General features: G+C 37.8%; 1 protein-coding gene across 4 annotated transcripts in view; it reads right to left on the minus strand.

The window, feature by feature from the left end:
- LOC145999704 (uncharacterized) overlaps window positions 1-12,178 on the minus strand; it is a 114,745-nt gene that overhangs the window by 33,863 nt on the left and 68,704 nt on the right. The window contains exon 2 of one of the 4 annotated variants that reach the window (XM_083136964.1): window positions 908-9,205. The exons of 2 other annotated variants lie outside the window; for them this stretch is intronic. In XM_083136964.1, coding sequence (XP_082993090.1) covers window positions 2,045-9,151 — 7,107 coding nt within the window. In that variant the 5' untranslated portion in view covers window positions 9,152-9,205 and the 3' untranslated portion in view covers window positions 908-2,044. Of the gene's footprint in view, window positions 1-907; window positions 9,206-12,178 lie in introns of those variants that run through there. One more of the 4 variants, XM_083136967.1, reaches the window with a different exon arrangement.

Genomic DNA, 12,178 nt, shown 5'->3' on the forward strand with positions numbered 1-12,178 from the left:
TACTAAGGTTTGCGCCTTCTTCCCAAAATAGCGGGAGAAGAGGGGGCAAACTCCAGATTTTTGTTTTCTTTTTCATTGAAATTCGGGGGTCGTGCCTGCCCTCCAAGCCCCTCTTCCTCGGTCCGGCATTCTGAATTGTACACGGTTGCATGCGCTAATGTTCTAGCTGCAAAACAAAACTTATCCAAAGTAGATTGCTCCCATAGTGCCAGAATTATAACAATTTACCTCCAAAAATGCAAATTACCTATTTTTCGTAAAAAAATATATCACATTTTGGCTTATTATTCAATTTGTATAGCACCCAAGAACATGAAACATGTTACGTTCCCTTGAGATATGTTCATTCTTTGAAAAGAACACTAAAGTTTGCGCTCTCTCCCCAAAATAGCGGAGGAAGAAGGGGCAAATTCCAGATTTTTATGTTTTTTCCATTGAAATTCTGGGGTCGTGCCCCCAAGCCCCCTTCCTCAGTCCAGCATTATGAATTGTACACGGTTGCATGCGCTGATGTTTTAGCTGCAAAACAAAAGTTATCCGAAGTGCATTGCTCGCATAGTGCCCGAGTTATAACAATTTTCCTCCAAAGAGTGTTCGAATTTAAAATTCCCGCCAAGAAGCCCGAGCGAGAGAAATTTCTCTCTCTCTCTTTCTCTCTCCTCCTGGTTTCTGGCGCCGTGGTTGTGTTGCGCATAAAAGGGGCCTAAAAGTTGAGGCCGAAATTTACGAACGAGATTTCCTGTTCCCGTGCAGAGTTTTATAACAACATCTTTAAATAAATAAATAATAATAAAAAAAAGTAAATAAAGACGAAATTAACTGACTTTTTTTGACACCTCAAATTCCCTGACTTTTCCCGGTTTTCCAGGTCTGTCGCCACCCTGTATATGCAAAAAAGTTGCTGGAAACTTAACCTGTCACGGGGCTTAGTAATGAAAGACCTGCACTTTTGCATTAAAATTATGGAGTTTCAACAAAAAAACTAAAAGTTTTGAAATTTCACCAATTTGAACATACACTCTCAAAGTCATGGACTTCAGATAAGTGAAAGAAGAGTATAACAATCTGTGAACTTGCCTCTTCGTGGGAAATCACTCCAAAGTAAGAGAATAGTTATGTGTTCATGGGAGTGAGAGTGGTGTTAATGAATGCAGTGGTATAAATTGGAAGTGAGGCAATACAATACAGAAAATATTCCAGTGCTGACCCTAGGGATGGTCGATTCATATGCTTACCGGAGGCTCCATGCATTGGTGGGTCCTGTGCTAGATAAAAATTTGTTTGCTAGGAGAATTCAGGTGAACAGGTTTATGGGTTATATGGCTCTGCATCCACTTAGGGCTGATTTGTGTGTTTAGTTTTGTAATTGCATTTTCTCTTGGGCATAATGCATGTGAAATATTTCTCGGAACATATTTTAACAATTGTCAAATAAATACGAACTGTGTCCATTTTTAGAAGTAATTGGTCACCATTGTCATTGATCTTTGCACCTCATATTGCATTTGAAAACAGCACGAATTTGAATCTGGTTCAAGTCTCCTGGTGCAAAGTGTAACAACTTCTCTTCTCAGAATTCAGCCAATGTATGGGACCAGTGGCCACCCACCATTGTGAGGAAACTGGGAGCAACCTATGATGATTGGCCACATATGCTGAGGCAAGCAGTAGTGAGGCCGGCAGTTGATAAGTAGTTCCTGCCCTCAAGGGCTGTTGCACCATGGGCTAATAATGGTAAACAAAGACAATACTATTTTAATTTTATTGCTATGCAAGTCATCAGTAATAAAAACAGAGAAATTATACAAATTATTTGCCCCAAGTCTCACATTTACCTAGCACCAACCTTGTGACATTGGAAGACACGAAATATCAAACTATTTTTTGAGTGCTTTGTCACGTATCTCCGAATAGCAACTTTCTTGACACTTCACAAGACATTATGATTTATCTTCCTATCTTATAATTGTATGCAATTTATTTCTTTGTTTTCAGTATCAAATGGTATTTTCCTTCACAAAAAAGTAAATGGGAATAACAACCATCAACCCTCAAATGAAAATTCTACTCTTACTCTTACTTCAGGCTTGCAGCAAGTTTTTTGCACTATCTGGGGTATATTTTGGGTTTTCATTTCTTCCAGCAGATATTTCACAGTTTCAAAGCACCCATGTTCTACTGCATAGTGCAATGGAGTTCTTTGAAAGTTATCTTCTTGCCAAATATAGCTCATAACATTACCTTTGCACTGGCTGATTTCTTGTAGGAGAAACTTGATGAAATACATCTCAACTGAAGCAGCAGTGTGAACAACCGTTCTACCATTAGCATCTTTAACAGATATAATTTGCAAAATATTTTCTTCTTCTTCTTTCACCTTTGAAAGAATAATTTGAAATATTTCCGAGTTGCCTCCTTTAACAGCTCTTTGGAGTAGAGTTTCACCATCACAGAGTATATCCATGTACTTAAACACAGGATTAGAATAAACATCATTATTTTTGTAGCTGTTTACAATACACAGGAACTTCATTTCATCTGCAACTTTAAGTAGAAGGTTTACTATTTCCTTACATCCAGTTGTGATTGCTTTGTTGAGGGGCTTTATTATATAAAAATGATATTGAACCTTACTTATGTTCTGCAATGTTCCATCTGAGGTACTAAGTATTTTGGATTCTTCCACATTATACATACCGTTTCTGTGCTTAAAATCTCTCTCAGAAAAGTAACTCTCTTTGTTCTTTCCCCTTCTTTCTATTTCATGTATTAAGTATTCAGCAAGATGGAAATTTTCATGAAACAGAGCTTCATCCAATATAGTTTTACCATGTTTATCACAACAGTGCAAAATATCTCTCTTTTCACACTCCTTCATAAACACAGAGAAAACTTCAGGGTCACTATATTTTGCAAAGGTAAACAAAAGTGGCAAAAGGGTTTCATCTTTCTTCAGGAAGAAATAACGTCTTCCAGTATTTTCCTTCATTATCCTCTGAAACAAATATTGGAACACTTCAATATTTTCTCTCTTCAGAATGCACCGTGGAAATGATTCCAAAATCTTACAGAGCCAAACAATATATGCAAATGTGTTCTTTTCCTTTTCCAGCAGCACTTCTAATATCATTCTCGCAAGATTTGGACATCCAGTGACAAGTGAATAATCTATTGGAGTTTTCCCATCACAATCTTTTATGTAGAGATATTTACTGAACTTCCCATTAGTGTGTCTAACCTTCTCTAGCAACACTTTCAGGCATTTTTGAGCTCTGTTTAAGACACTATAATGAAAAACTGTTCTTCCCCCATTTTCACATTTTCTAAGGCTCCTTGATTCAACTAGCTGTGCAAACATAAATTCTAAAACTTCGTCCCTGTCATTAATTGTAGCATGATGGAGAGGGGTTTTGAGAGTTTTATCCTTGAGTAACATGTAATTTGTTACATTGCATCTCCTTATGAAAGTTCTTTGCAATTTCTTTGAGCTTTGTCCCCTCCTTTCAAATTTCTTCAGCTTGATGAAAATATGCTTTTTCTTTCTTTTCCTTTTACCTTTTTTGCACAGCATTCTTTTGAACTCAGATTTAAGCCATGCAATGTGAATATATCTTGTAGAGATAATAAGATTCTTCTTATGTTTCTTTTTGTATCTATTACTTTTCAATAACATTCCCTTTGTATTTTGCAAAAGAAACTCCAGCAGTTCAATGCTGCCATGCAATGCTGCATCATTAATGAGACAAGTCTTGTATTTGTGGTGAGACAGAATGTATGGCAGCAAAATTGGTGTTTCCCTTTTTATTGTGTTAAGTAAAAGCAGTACAACGTCAAAATGACCACGAGAGGAAGCACAGTGAATAGCACTGAGACCATTTGACTCTTGTAAAATGTAATGCAAAATGTTGAATTCACACTCTGTAATCTTGTCAAGAACAAACTGAACTAATGATTTATTGCCACTTATGGTAGAAGAATGTAACAGTGTCCAGCCATGCTCATTAGGGTAGAAGCAAGGCGAAGGATTGCCATACTCTTTTTCGAATTCTGAAAGGAAAAAAATGACAAGTTGAATGCTGCCATTCTCAGCTGCATAATGAATAGGCATTTTACCTTTGTGATCTTTGCTGGAAATGGGGAACCTAACATTTTCCTTCAAATCCTTAATTCTCTGAATGTAAAGTTTCACAAAATCTGCATCCCCGATAAATCCCCTAAAATGCAGACTGAATGGGTTTATTAATGAAGAAATTTTACCATGCATGGGTAATGAATTCATTAAATATTTTACACATGATAAAAGATCAACTTTATACTGAAATTCAGAAAGTGTATAAATGATCTCTGGTATGCATTCGCCTTTATCTTGAATTGTTTCCAGCATATACTCAAGTAATGGTTTGTCGAGTTTAATTGTAATTCTTTCCAATCCAAACTTAAATACATGCTGTATAATACAATGAGGAGAGTTTTCAGTGTTATTCACAAGTTTCTGAATCAGTAGCTCACAGATTTTAGTTTGACCACAAGAAACAGCAACATCCAATATAGTGAAAATAAGATAGCAATAAGTATCCTTAATTTCCAACAATTTTGAAAGCAGAAACTCCATAAATCTGTCTTCTTTGTTCATCATTGACAGAGTTTCAAATATATGAGTAACTTCTTCCTTCATGTACTTATTAAGCCATTTTGCAGAACAAGGATGATCAATTTCATCAGGATTTCTGGAAATACAGGTATGGTGCAAAGTATCCATTTCCATTAGGAAATGGTAACAAGTCCTTTGGGAATAGTCTCTTTGCAAAATGTACCAAAGTACATTATTTCCACTGCTCTCAATTTCTTCAAAGAATACCTCAAGTAAGTCATTTTCCATTCCCCAATCTATATTCTGTCTTTGAACAGTGAAAGACCCTTCCATTTTTATTTCATTGAGAAGGTACTCTACAATCTCAGGTCGCTGGAGCTGAACAGCATAATGAAGTGGTGTTCTTTGCCAGTAGTCTTTACAGCAAAGATATCTGAACACACTTTTACCTTTTGATTTTATTGTGGAAACATAGAACTTAAGCAAATCTAAACTACATGCTTTCACGGCTAAATGCAAGAGTGACATTTTCACATTATCTTCTGGATAAATTAATGGTAGTATATCTTGTTCTTTACGTACAAGTAGATCAAGAAAAAACATAAGAGCAAGACAACCTCTGGTAAAATTTGCTGCAAAATGCACTACAGTTTCAAAACTATAAAATTTTTGTTTAACATATGTAACAACATCACCAGTAATTTCACCAATTTTATGGGAAAGGTGTTCTAGATCATCTTTATTCCCATACAAGACCACCATGAGGACAGTTTCATCAATCCTATGTTTATCCAAATTTCTGATTAGAGTTGTTAGTACTCCTTGGTTACAAGATAAAGGGGAGTGTTTGCTCAATTCAACAATGCTGACAGCATTATTTTCCCATGCCTTGTTAAAAATGATAGTAAGGCAACTATTATATTGTGGGGTAAGTTCTCTACATTTTGATACCATGACAGCTCTTTCAAGGGACTGAAGCATTATGTCTACTGCATCACCCATACAGCAGTTTTCATATGTGTCTAGAATTAACTCGACGAAGTCTGCTTCACCACTCTCTGCTGCTACATCAAGAGCTGTCCGCCCTAGAGGATCTTTAGACAGAAGCAATTTGATTAATGAGACTTCATTGGATGAGCGAAAATGTAAGTTGAACAAAGCTCGAAGGGATTCCAGTTCTCCTTTCATACAAAGGTGCCAAAAAAGTTGAAAATTCTGTTGCTTTGTTAATTTTAGTTTAACTCCAGCACGAAGGAACAGGGAACATATTTCCCACTTCCTTAGTTTAACAGCTATTTCTACTGGAGTCAATCTCAGTAGAAAATCTTTTTCCCTTACTTTACATCTTTTATCCAGAAGGAACTTTACTACTTCTATTTGTCCATGTGCGGCGGCTATGTGGAAAGCTGTTCTCCCTAATACATCACATTGATCAATATTCTTTCTTGTACTTAATTCCCTCTCGAGTGTAACAACGTCATTGGAAGCTGCAGCAATGTGAATTTTACTTAGAGCTAAGTTGGTTTCAATAAATGATCGAATAAGAAGGAAGTGGTCATTGTAAAATATCCTCTTCATTACCTTAATGCATTTGCTGCAAAACTGGCACTTTCCTATGTTGTCTGCTAGATGTAGTGCAAGAAAATATTCTGCAATGTTTCTGTGTACAAATGTGATTTTCCCAGATTCTAACTTTTGCAATATACCTATTCTGAGAACATGACTTTGCATCAGTGACCAGGGTCCTTTTTCCTGACCTTTCATGCAGTCACAGGAGAAACCCAAACTTGGAAACATTTCCTCAATGGCAATTTTTGCACATATATTGCGATGCTCATCCCGAAGAAGATGGTAAACTTGATCAAGGAAATATCTGTCCCATGTAATTTGATTTTGCATGAAGCTATTGTATCTCTTTGTTTCATACTTCTCGAACAACATGAAAATACTTGGTACTTCAAGAAGCTCTTTGTGACTCAGTACATTCAAATCACAGTATTTCTTACACTTCTCCTCATAGACTTCTGCAAGCAAATTCATGTGGAGAGGAATAGCTAACATGTTACTTACTCGGGGATCAAAATTTGTAGTGACATTCTTTACAACTTCAGCTGCATATGTTGTGGCTCTTTCTGATTCTATCTCATCTAAGGAAAGGTTTCTTATCCAATATTTTTCTAAATACGTCTGCTGCTCATTTCTAGAGAAGGGTAACAAATGGTAAGCAATACTAGATAATGTTCTCTCCAACTCATCCTTAAAATGTGATCTTGATGTTATTACTATCTGCCCAAGAAAGTTACTCTTAATTTTCATCAAAATTCGACACACCTTTTCTCTTTCTTGCGAGGACAGTTCATCATAGCCGTCCAATAACATAATAAAATTCCCTGTTGTCACAAGACAGTGCTGCAGGAGCATTCTTGAGATGGAGTCTCCTTTCTGCAGGACATTACTCAACTTCAGTGAAAATATAGTAGAATCACAGTCCAAGTTAATCTTTATTAATTCTTGAGCAATTTCTCTTAGATTTACTCTGATGATCCATTTGTTGGGTGACACTGCTTTTCTTTCCTTGGCCCAGTGTGAAAGAAGAGTTGTTTTCCCCATGCCTGAATCTGCAACAATAACAGTTGGATTATCTTGTTCGTCAAGAGCCTTAAGTTGGCAACTTTTGTTTAGAAATGGTTGCAGGGCTTGAGAAGAACCTCTAGTTTCTAGCCATGCAAGAACAACTTCTGAAGGTCTGATCTTTAACAACTGAAGCCTGTGGATATTCCCTTTAGAACTGGAACACAATGACTGGTACTTTTCATTAGCATCTTCTGCATCCAATATAAATACATTAGGAGAGTTTCCACACAAATCGTCTATTAATGTTACAGAATAAGTAACAAAAAAAGAGGATTCTTTTACAGGTGCAAAACAATTCCTGTTATCAGGACGACTCACCACAAACTGATCCCTTAAATAAATTAGGCATTCCATGTGTAATATATTTTCAATGTAGAGGTAACGTGGAATATAAGGTACAAGATTGTCTTTCAATTTAGTCACATGACTGTCTATGATTATTTCCTCTTCTGATGACAAAATTTCTACATCTTTGGTGTTAAATGAGGGCAAGGAATTTTGGTCACACAGTTTCTCTAGAGATATAGGAAAACCTTGAAAAATGACATTCTTTTTCAATAATGAGCATCTGCTTTCATCAGAAAGACTACTTAAATCAAATACTTCCTCACATAAACATATACCTACATTTTCTTTTAGTGTTTCTTCCAAAACTTGGTCAATAGAACTAGTAATTATGACTAATTTTGATACATTACCACCATCTTGATTACAAGATACAAATTTCTGCACCATAGATGCTAGATCTTCTTTGTCGTCATTAGAATTACCTATGCAATCATCTGTAATGACAATAAAAAGAACTGTGTTTTGCAAAGGCAAGTAAGGGATGACAACATTTCTCACTCTTAGCAGATCTTTGAAGTTTAACACATACTTATGTGAAACTGACACTCGTTGTTGTATTAGTCTTCTAGTGGAGAGTTTTAAGCTACTTGTAGATATCCATAGAACTCTGTCACTGCCATCTAAAAAATTATCTAGTTTGTTGTTTGGTGAAAATGTAACATTAGATAGTGCTACAGACTTATCAAAAATATCTGAGAGCACTTGCAAGGCACAGTTCACAGTTTCGCTCTCTGTAAAATGTTTTGGATTCTCAGTATTTCTAAACCATGCTTGGATGTGGTTGCACAAGGCTTCTCTAAACACTTTTGAATCGATACCAATAGATGCTTCCTTCAGTTTGTCCAGCAAAATATCATCCATTTCATGCACTGTTGGTTGGCCCACAGCAAATACAAGGTGCTCCAAAAAATCATTAATCTCTTCTGCAGTTACATTCTGCTCACCAGAGACCCTGACTAACAATTTTCTGATGAAATTGTTTATTTGCAACTGGTAGATGGAAGAATTTTGTCCCACATTCAGGAATTCATCTTTTTCAAGCAACTCTTTGAATTTAACTGTATTGCTCTCAGATGTCATGGTTCTGGTGCAGCATTCTGCATCACCATCATCAAAATCCAACTCAGCTGGAGTGTATATGATGCACTTCTCTACGACGCACTTCTTGTTATTGTAATCCTCCTGTTTTCTGATGTCCAAAAATGCTTTGAAATACTTTATCAGATGGAATGCTGAATCCTTCTTCTTCATTTGTGGAGCAAACAGCTCATTAAAAACGATTTTTGATCCACGTTCTCTGTGTTTTAGTTGAAGAAATCTGCACACGTACTGGTCCTCCTGAACACCAGTATATTTGAACACAAGATCATCAAAGGCTTTAGCTGAAGTATCTTCAGTGGATAAGTTGTAAGAAATACCGTTCTTCTTGAGAGCAGATATCACAATCAATGCTGCTGTCTTTACTTGATATCCTATGCCCTTTTCAATCTTTTGTGCCAGGGGAAGGCTGGAATCCTTTTGGAATCCTTTTCTTCTATCCTCCAACAATGCCTGGACCGCCTTGGATTTGTCTCCCATTTTGGAAATTACGTTAATTCTGTATCATCTTGATTAGCTGTACCTCTTATTGGTCTGAAAGTAGAAGAAACTATTTTTAAAAAAATAATAAAAATACTTCAAGGAAATTATACATGAGCATTGCAAAATATGTTTCTCTTTAACAATAAATATCCTGTGGTGCAACAGTTCTTGAGGGCCAAGGCCTACCTACCATCATCCAGCCTCACTCCCACATGCCTCAGCAGAGGTGGGCGATCATCCAAACAGTTACAGGATGACATGTGGTCAACACGTAAAAAAACCCAGTTTCGACACTGGTGTACGAGCACTGCCTCGATATACCACAAGTTTTAGAGTACTTTTCTTTCAGACCTATTTCCTTCCTCCTATTGGTCCGATGAAACAAAACAAACTCGCATATCTGAGGTGCAGGTCTACAGATTAGGTCTAGCCTCCCAAATATTTCTACACTTCTTAGTACTCCACAAAACTGATCATGATGTTGATTTTCACTAATTGCTCCATTTCTTAATGACATATCTACGTAATTTGAAAATGTCATTTTTATCGGGATTTATGGTTTAGTACGAAGTGTTTCTCTGGTTTCTGCACAAATTTCACTGTAAGGAGAGTATCCACTCCGGTGTCACATAATCTGCCTGGCAATATTTATTTGCCTCAGGTGGAAAAGGGTACATCCACCCATATATTACTTATTGATATGTTGATCACAGGAACGTGCTTCTCGGTGTCTCCCCTACTTTGGCCATGGCTGTCACAGTTTGGAAGAACAAGGACTTCTTTGGCTGCAGGTTTCTCAGCACCCCAGAGTACAAGGGTACGCATTACCTCTTGAATATCTGGATATATTTAAAGCTACAGAAATCTTCAAACTGCAGCACAGCTGTCCTAATATATTTGAGGTCATTCCATGTCAATTCATCCAGGTCATGTCACCCACCATCCTTGATTTCGATGAAATTCGGTATAGGTATAGAACTTTTGATGCTGATTACAAAAATGACAACTTTTTTTTAGATTGGTCTGTATATGCCACATGTGACTCCACTTTGAATGACATGCATTATGCTATAAATGATTGTATCTTCCCTCGGGTTTTCCATGTAAAAAAGCAATGGCTATTGCGAAGAAAGACTGTGCACTGCTAGTGAAGTTATTTTACCAGAATGGGAGCAATGCAACGCTGCACGGCAGAAATATCGCCAACAGAAAGGGCTGAGAAGAGGGCCCATGTCAATTAATGCGCTGAAGAAGGTGATGAAGAAATTCGAGGAAACAAGTGAATTGAGTGTTGCACCAGGGAGAGGAAGGTGGCCCATCCCCGTGGAAGTTGTGGACGAAGTTGCTGTAGCTGACCGTGCAGCACATGCCTCAACTTCTGCAACCAGTGCTGTGGCACGTGAATTGTCACTCCCCTCCTCAACAGTTTGCAAGGTTTTGCGGTGCATTTTGAACTAGTATCCCTACAAGATTCAAACTGTGCACCAATTGAAACCCCAAGATATTCCACAATGCCGTGAGTTTGCCCATCGGTTTTTGGCACACATGGAAGTGGATGACATGTGGCTGGGGAATATTCTGTGGACTGACGAGGCACATTTTACTCTGGACGGTGCAGTGAATACTCACAACTGTCGCATATGGGGTTCCACTCGTCCACATGTTGTGCAGGAACAACAATTGCACTCAGTTTACGTGACTGCTTGGTGTGGGTTCACTAACTCCTTCATTCTTGGTTCATTTTTCTTTGAGGAGATGACACCTCGAGGGCCTGTTAGGTGTACAGTGACATCTGCACGTTAGAGGGACCTCCTTGTGCAACACGTGATTCCAGCTTTGCAAGAACGGAACTGTGAACACACCACAATTTTCATGCAAGATGGGGCAACACCACATGTCGCTCGCCAAGTGAAAGATTTGCTGCGAGAAACCTTCACTAATGACCGCATCATCACTAGGCAGTTTCAAGATGCATGGCCTTCCAGATCCCCCGACCTTAATCCATGTGACTTCTGGCTGTGGGGATATTTAAAAGATTGTGTCTATCAGGGACATGTCTGGTCTCTGCCTGATCTGAAGGCTAGCATACAACGACATGTCGCTCAGATTTCACCAGACATGCTGCGAGCAACTGTCGACCATGCCGTGTTACGAATGCAGCATGTTGCTGAATTGGGAGGCCATATTGAACAGTTCTTGTAGCCATAGTTCCTAATAAACATGCCAGAACCATTGTTCTCATGTGTTTGATCTTTCCTGCCCTTTTCCTGTAACTATACCACGTTTTGACTGCTTACAGTGCCATTTTTTACCCTGGTGGCGAGAATTGGAACTTTTTTTTCCTTTTTTTTTTTCCTCTCTTCATAATTCGTAAGCGCATTGCTTCATTAGAATATCTTCAAAGTTTCAGACTGCTACTCTCATTACAGCCCATGCTGTACCACTCTGAACACCGTCACTTTAATTATAACCACCTGGTATATATATATATATAATTTGGCTCTTCCCTTATTGCAAAAAGTAACTCTGTTTCCATTGTCCATGTTGCAATTATTTAATTTTAAAAGTAGCTTGTTACAATTAGGGGAACTTGGGGGAAAATGGGCAGGTGGGGAATATGGGCACACTTAAGGCTATTGCATCACAGCATATGCTGTATGCTGTGAAAAAAAAATCAATTGCAGGTTGACAACATCGGTGGAGTCTTGATTGTCACATGTAACTGTGTACTCATCTGAGCTGACAAAAATAAGCATTCAGGGCCTGTTTAAAGGAAAGTGCTTCTCGAAATTGTGCCAAAAAATACAGCTGATGTTATTTTTGACTACAAAGAGTTAAGATTTGAGCATAATATTACTTGAGATAATGATCTGTCTATGTACAAGTAGTAACATCATAGCTAGAACAATGATTCACACTAGAGTGCTGCAATGAGCATTTTTGCTCGAGCGGCAAATAGTTTGAACGGGCAACGCTAGATGGCACACAGAATTGATAGTTCTTCCGCTTCAGCGTAAAACGAAC

Source organism: Lepisma saccharinum, chromosome 15, assembly GCF_977018435.1.
Source record: "Lepisma saccharinum chromosome 15, izLepSacc3.1, whole genome shotgun sequence".
NCBI lineage: Eukaryota > Metazoa > Arthropoda > Insecta > Zygentoma > Lepismatidae > Lepisma > Lepisma saccharinum.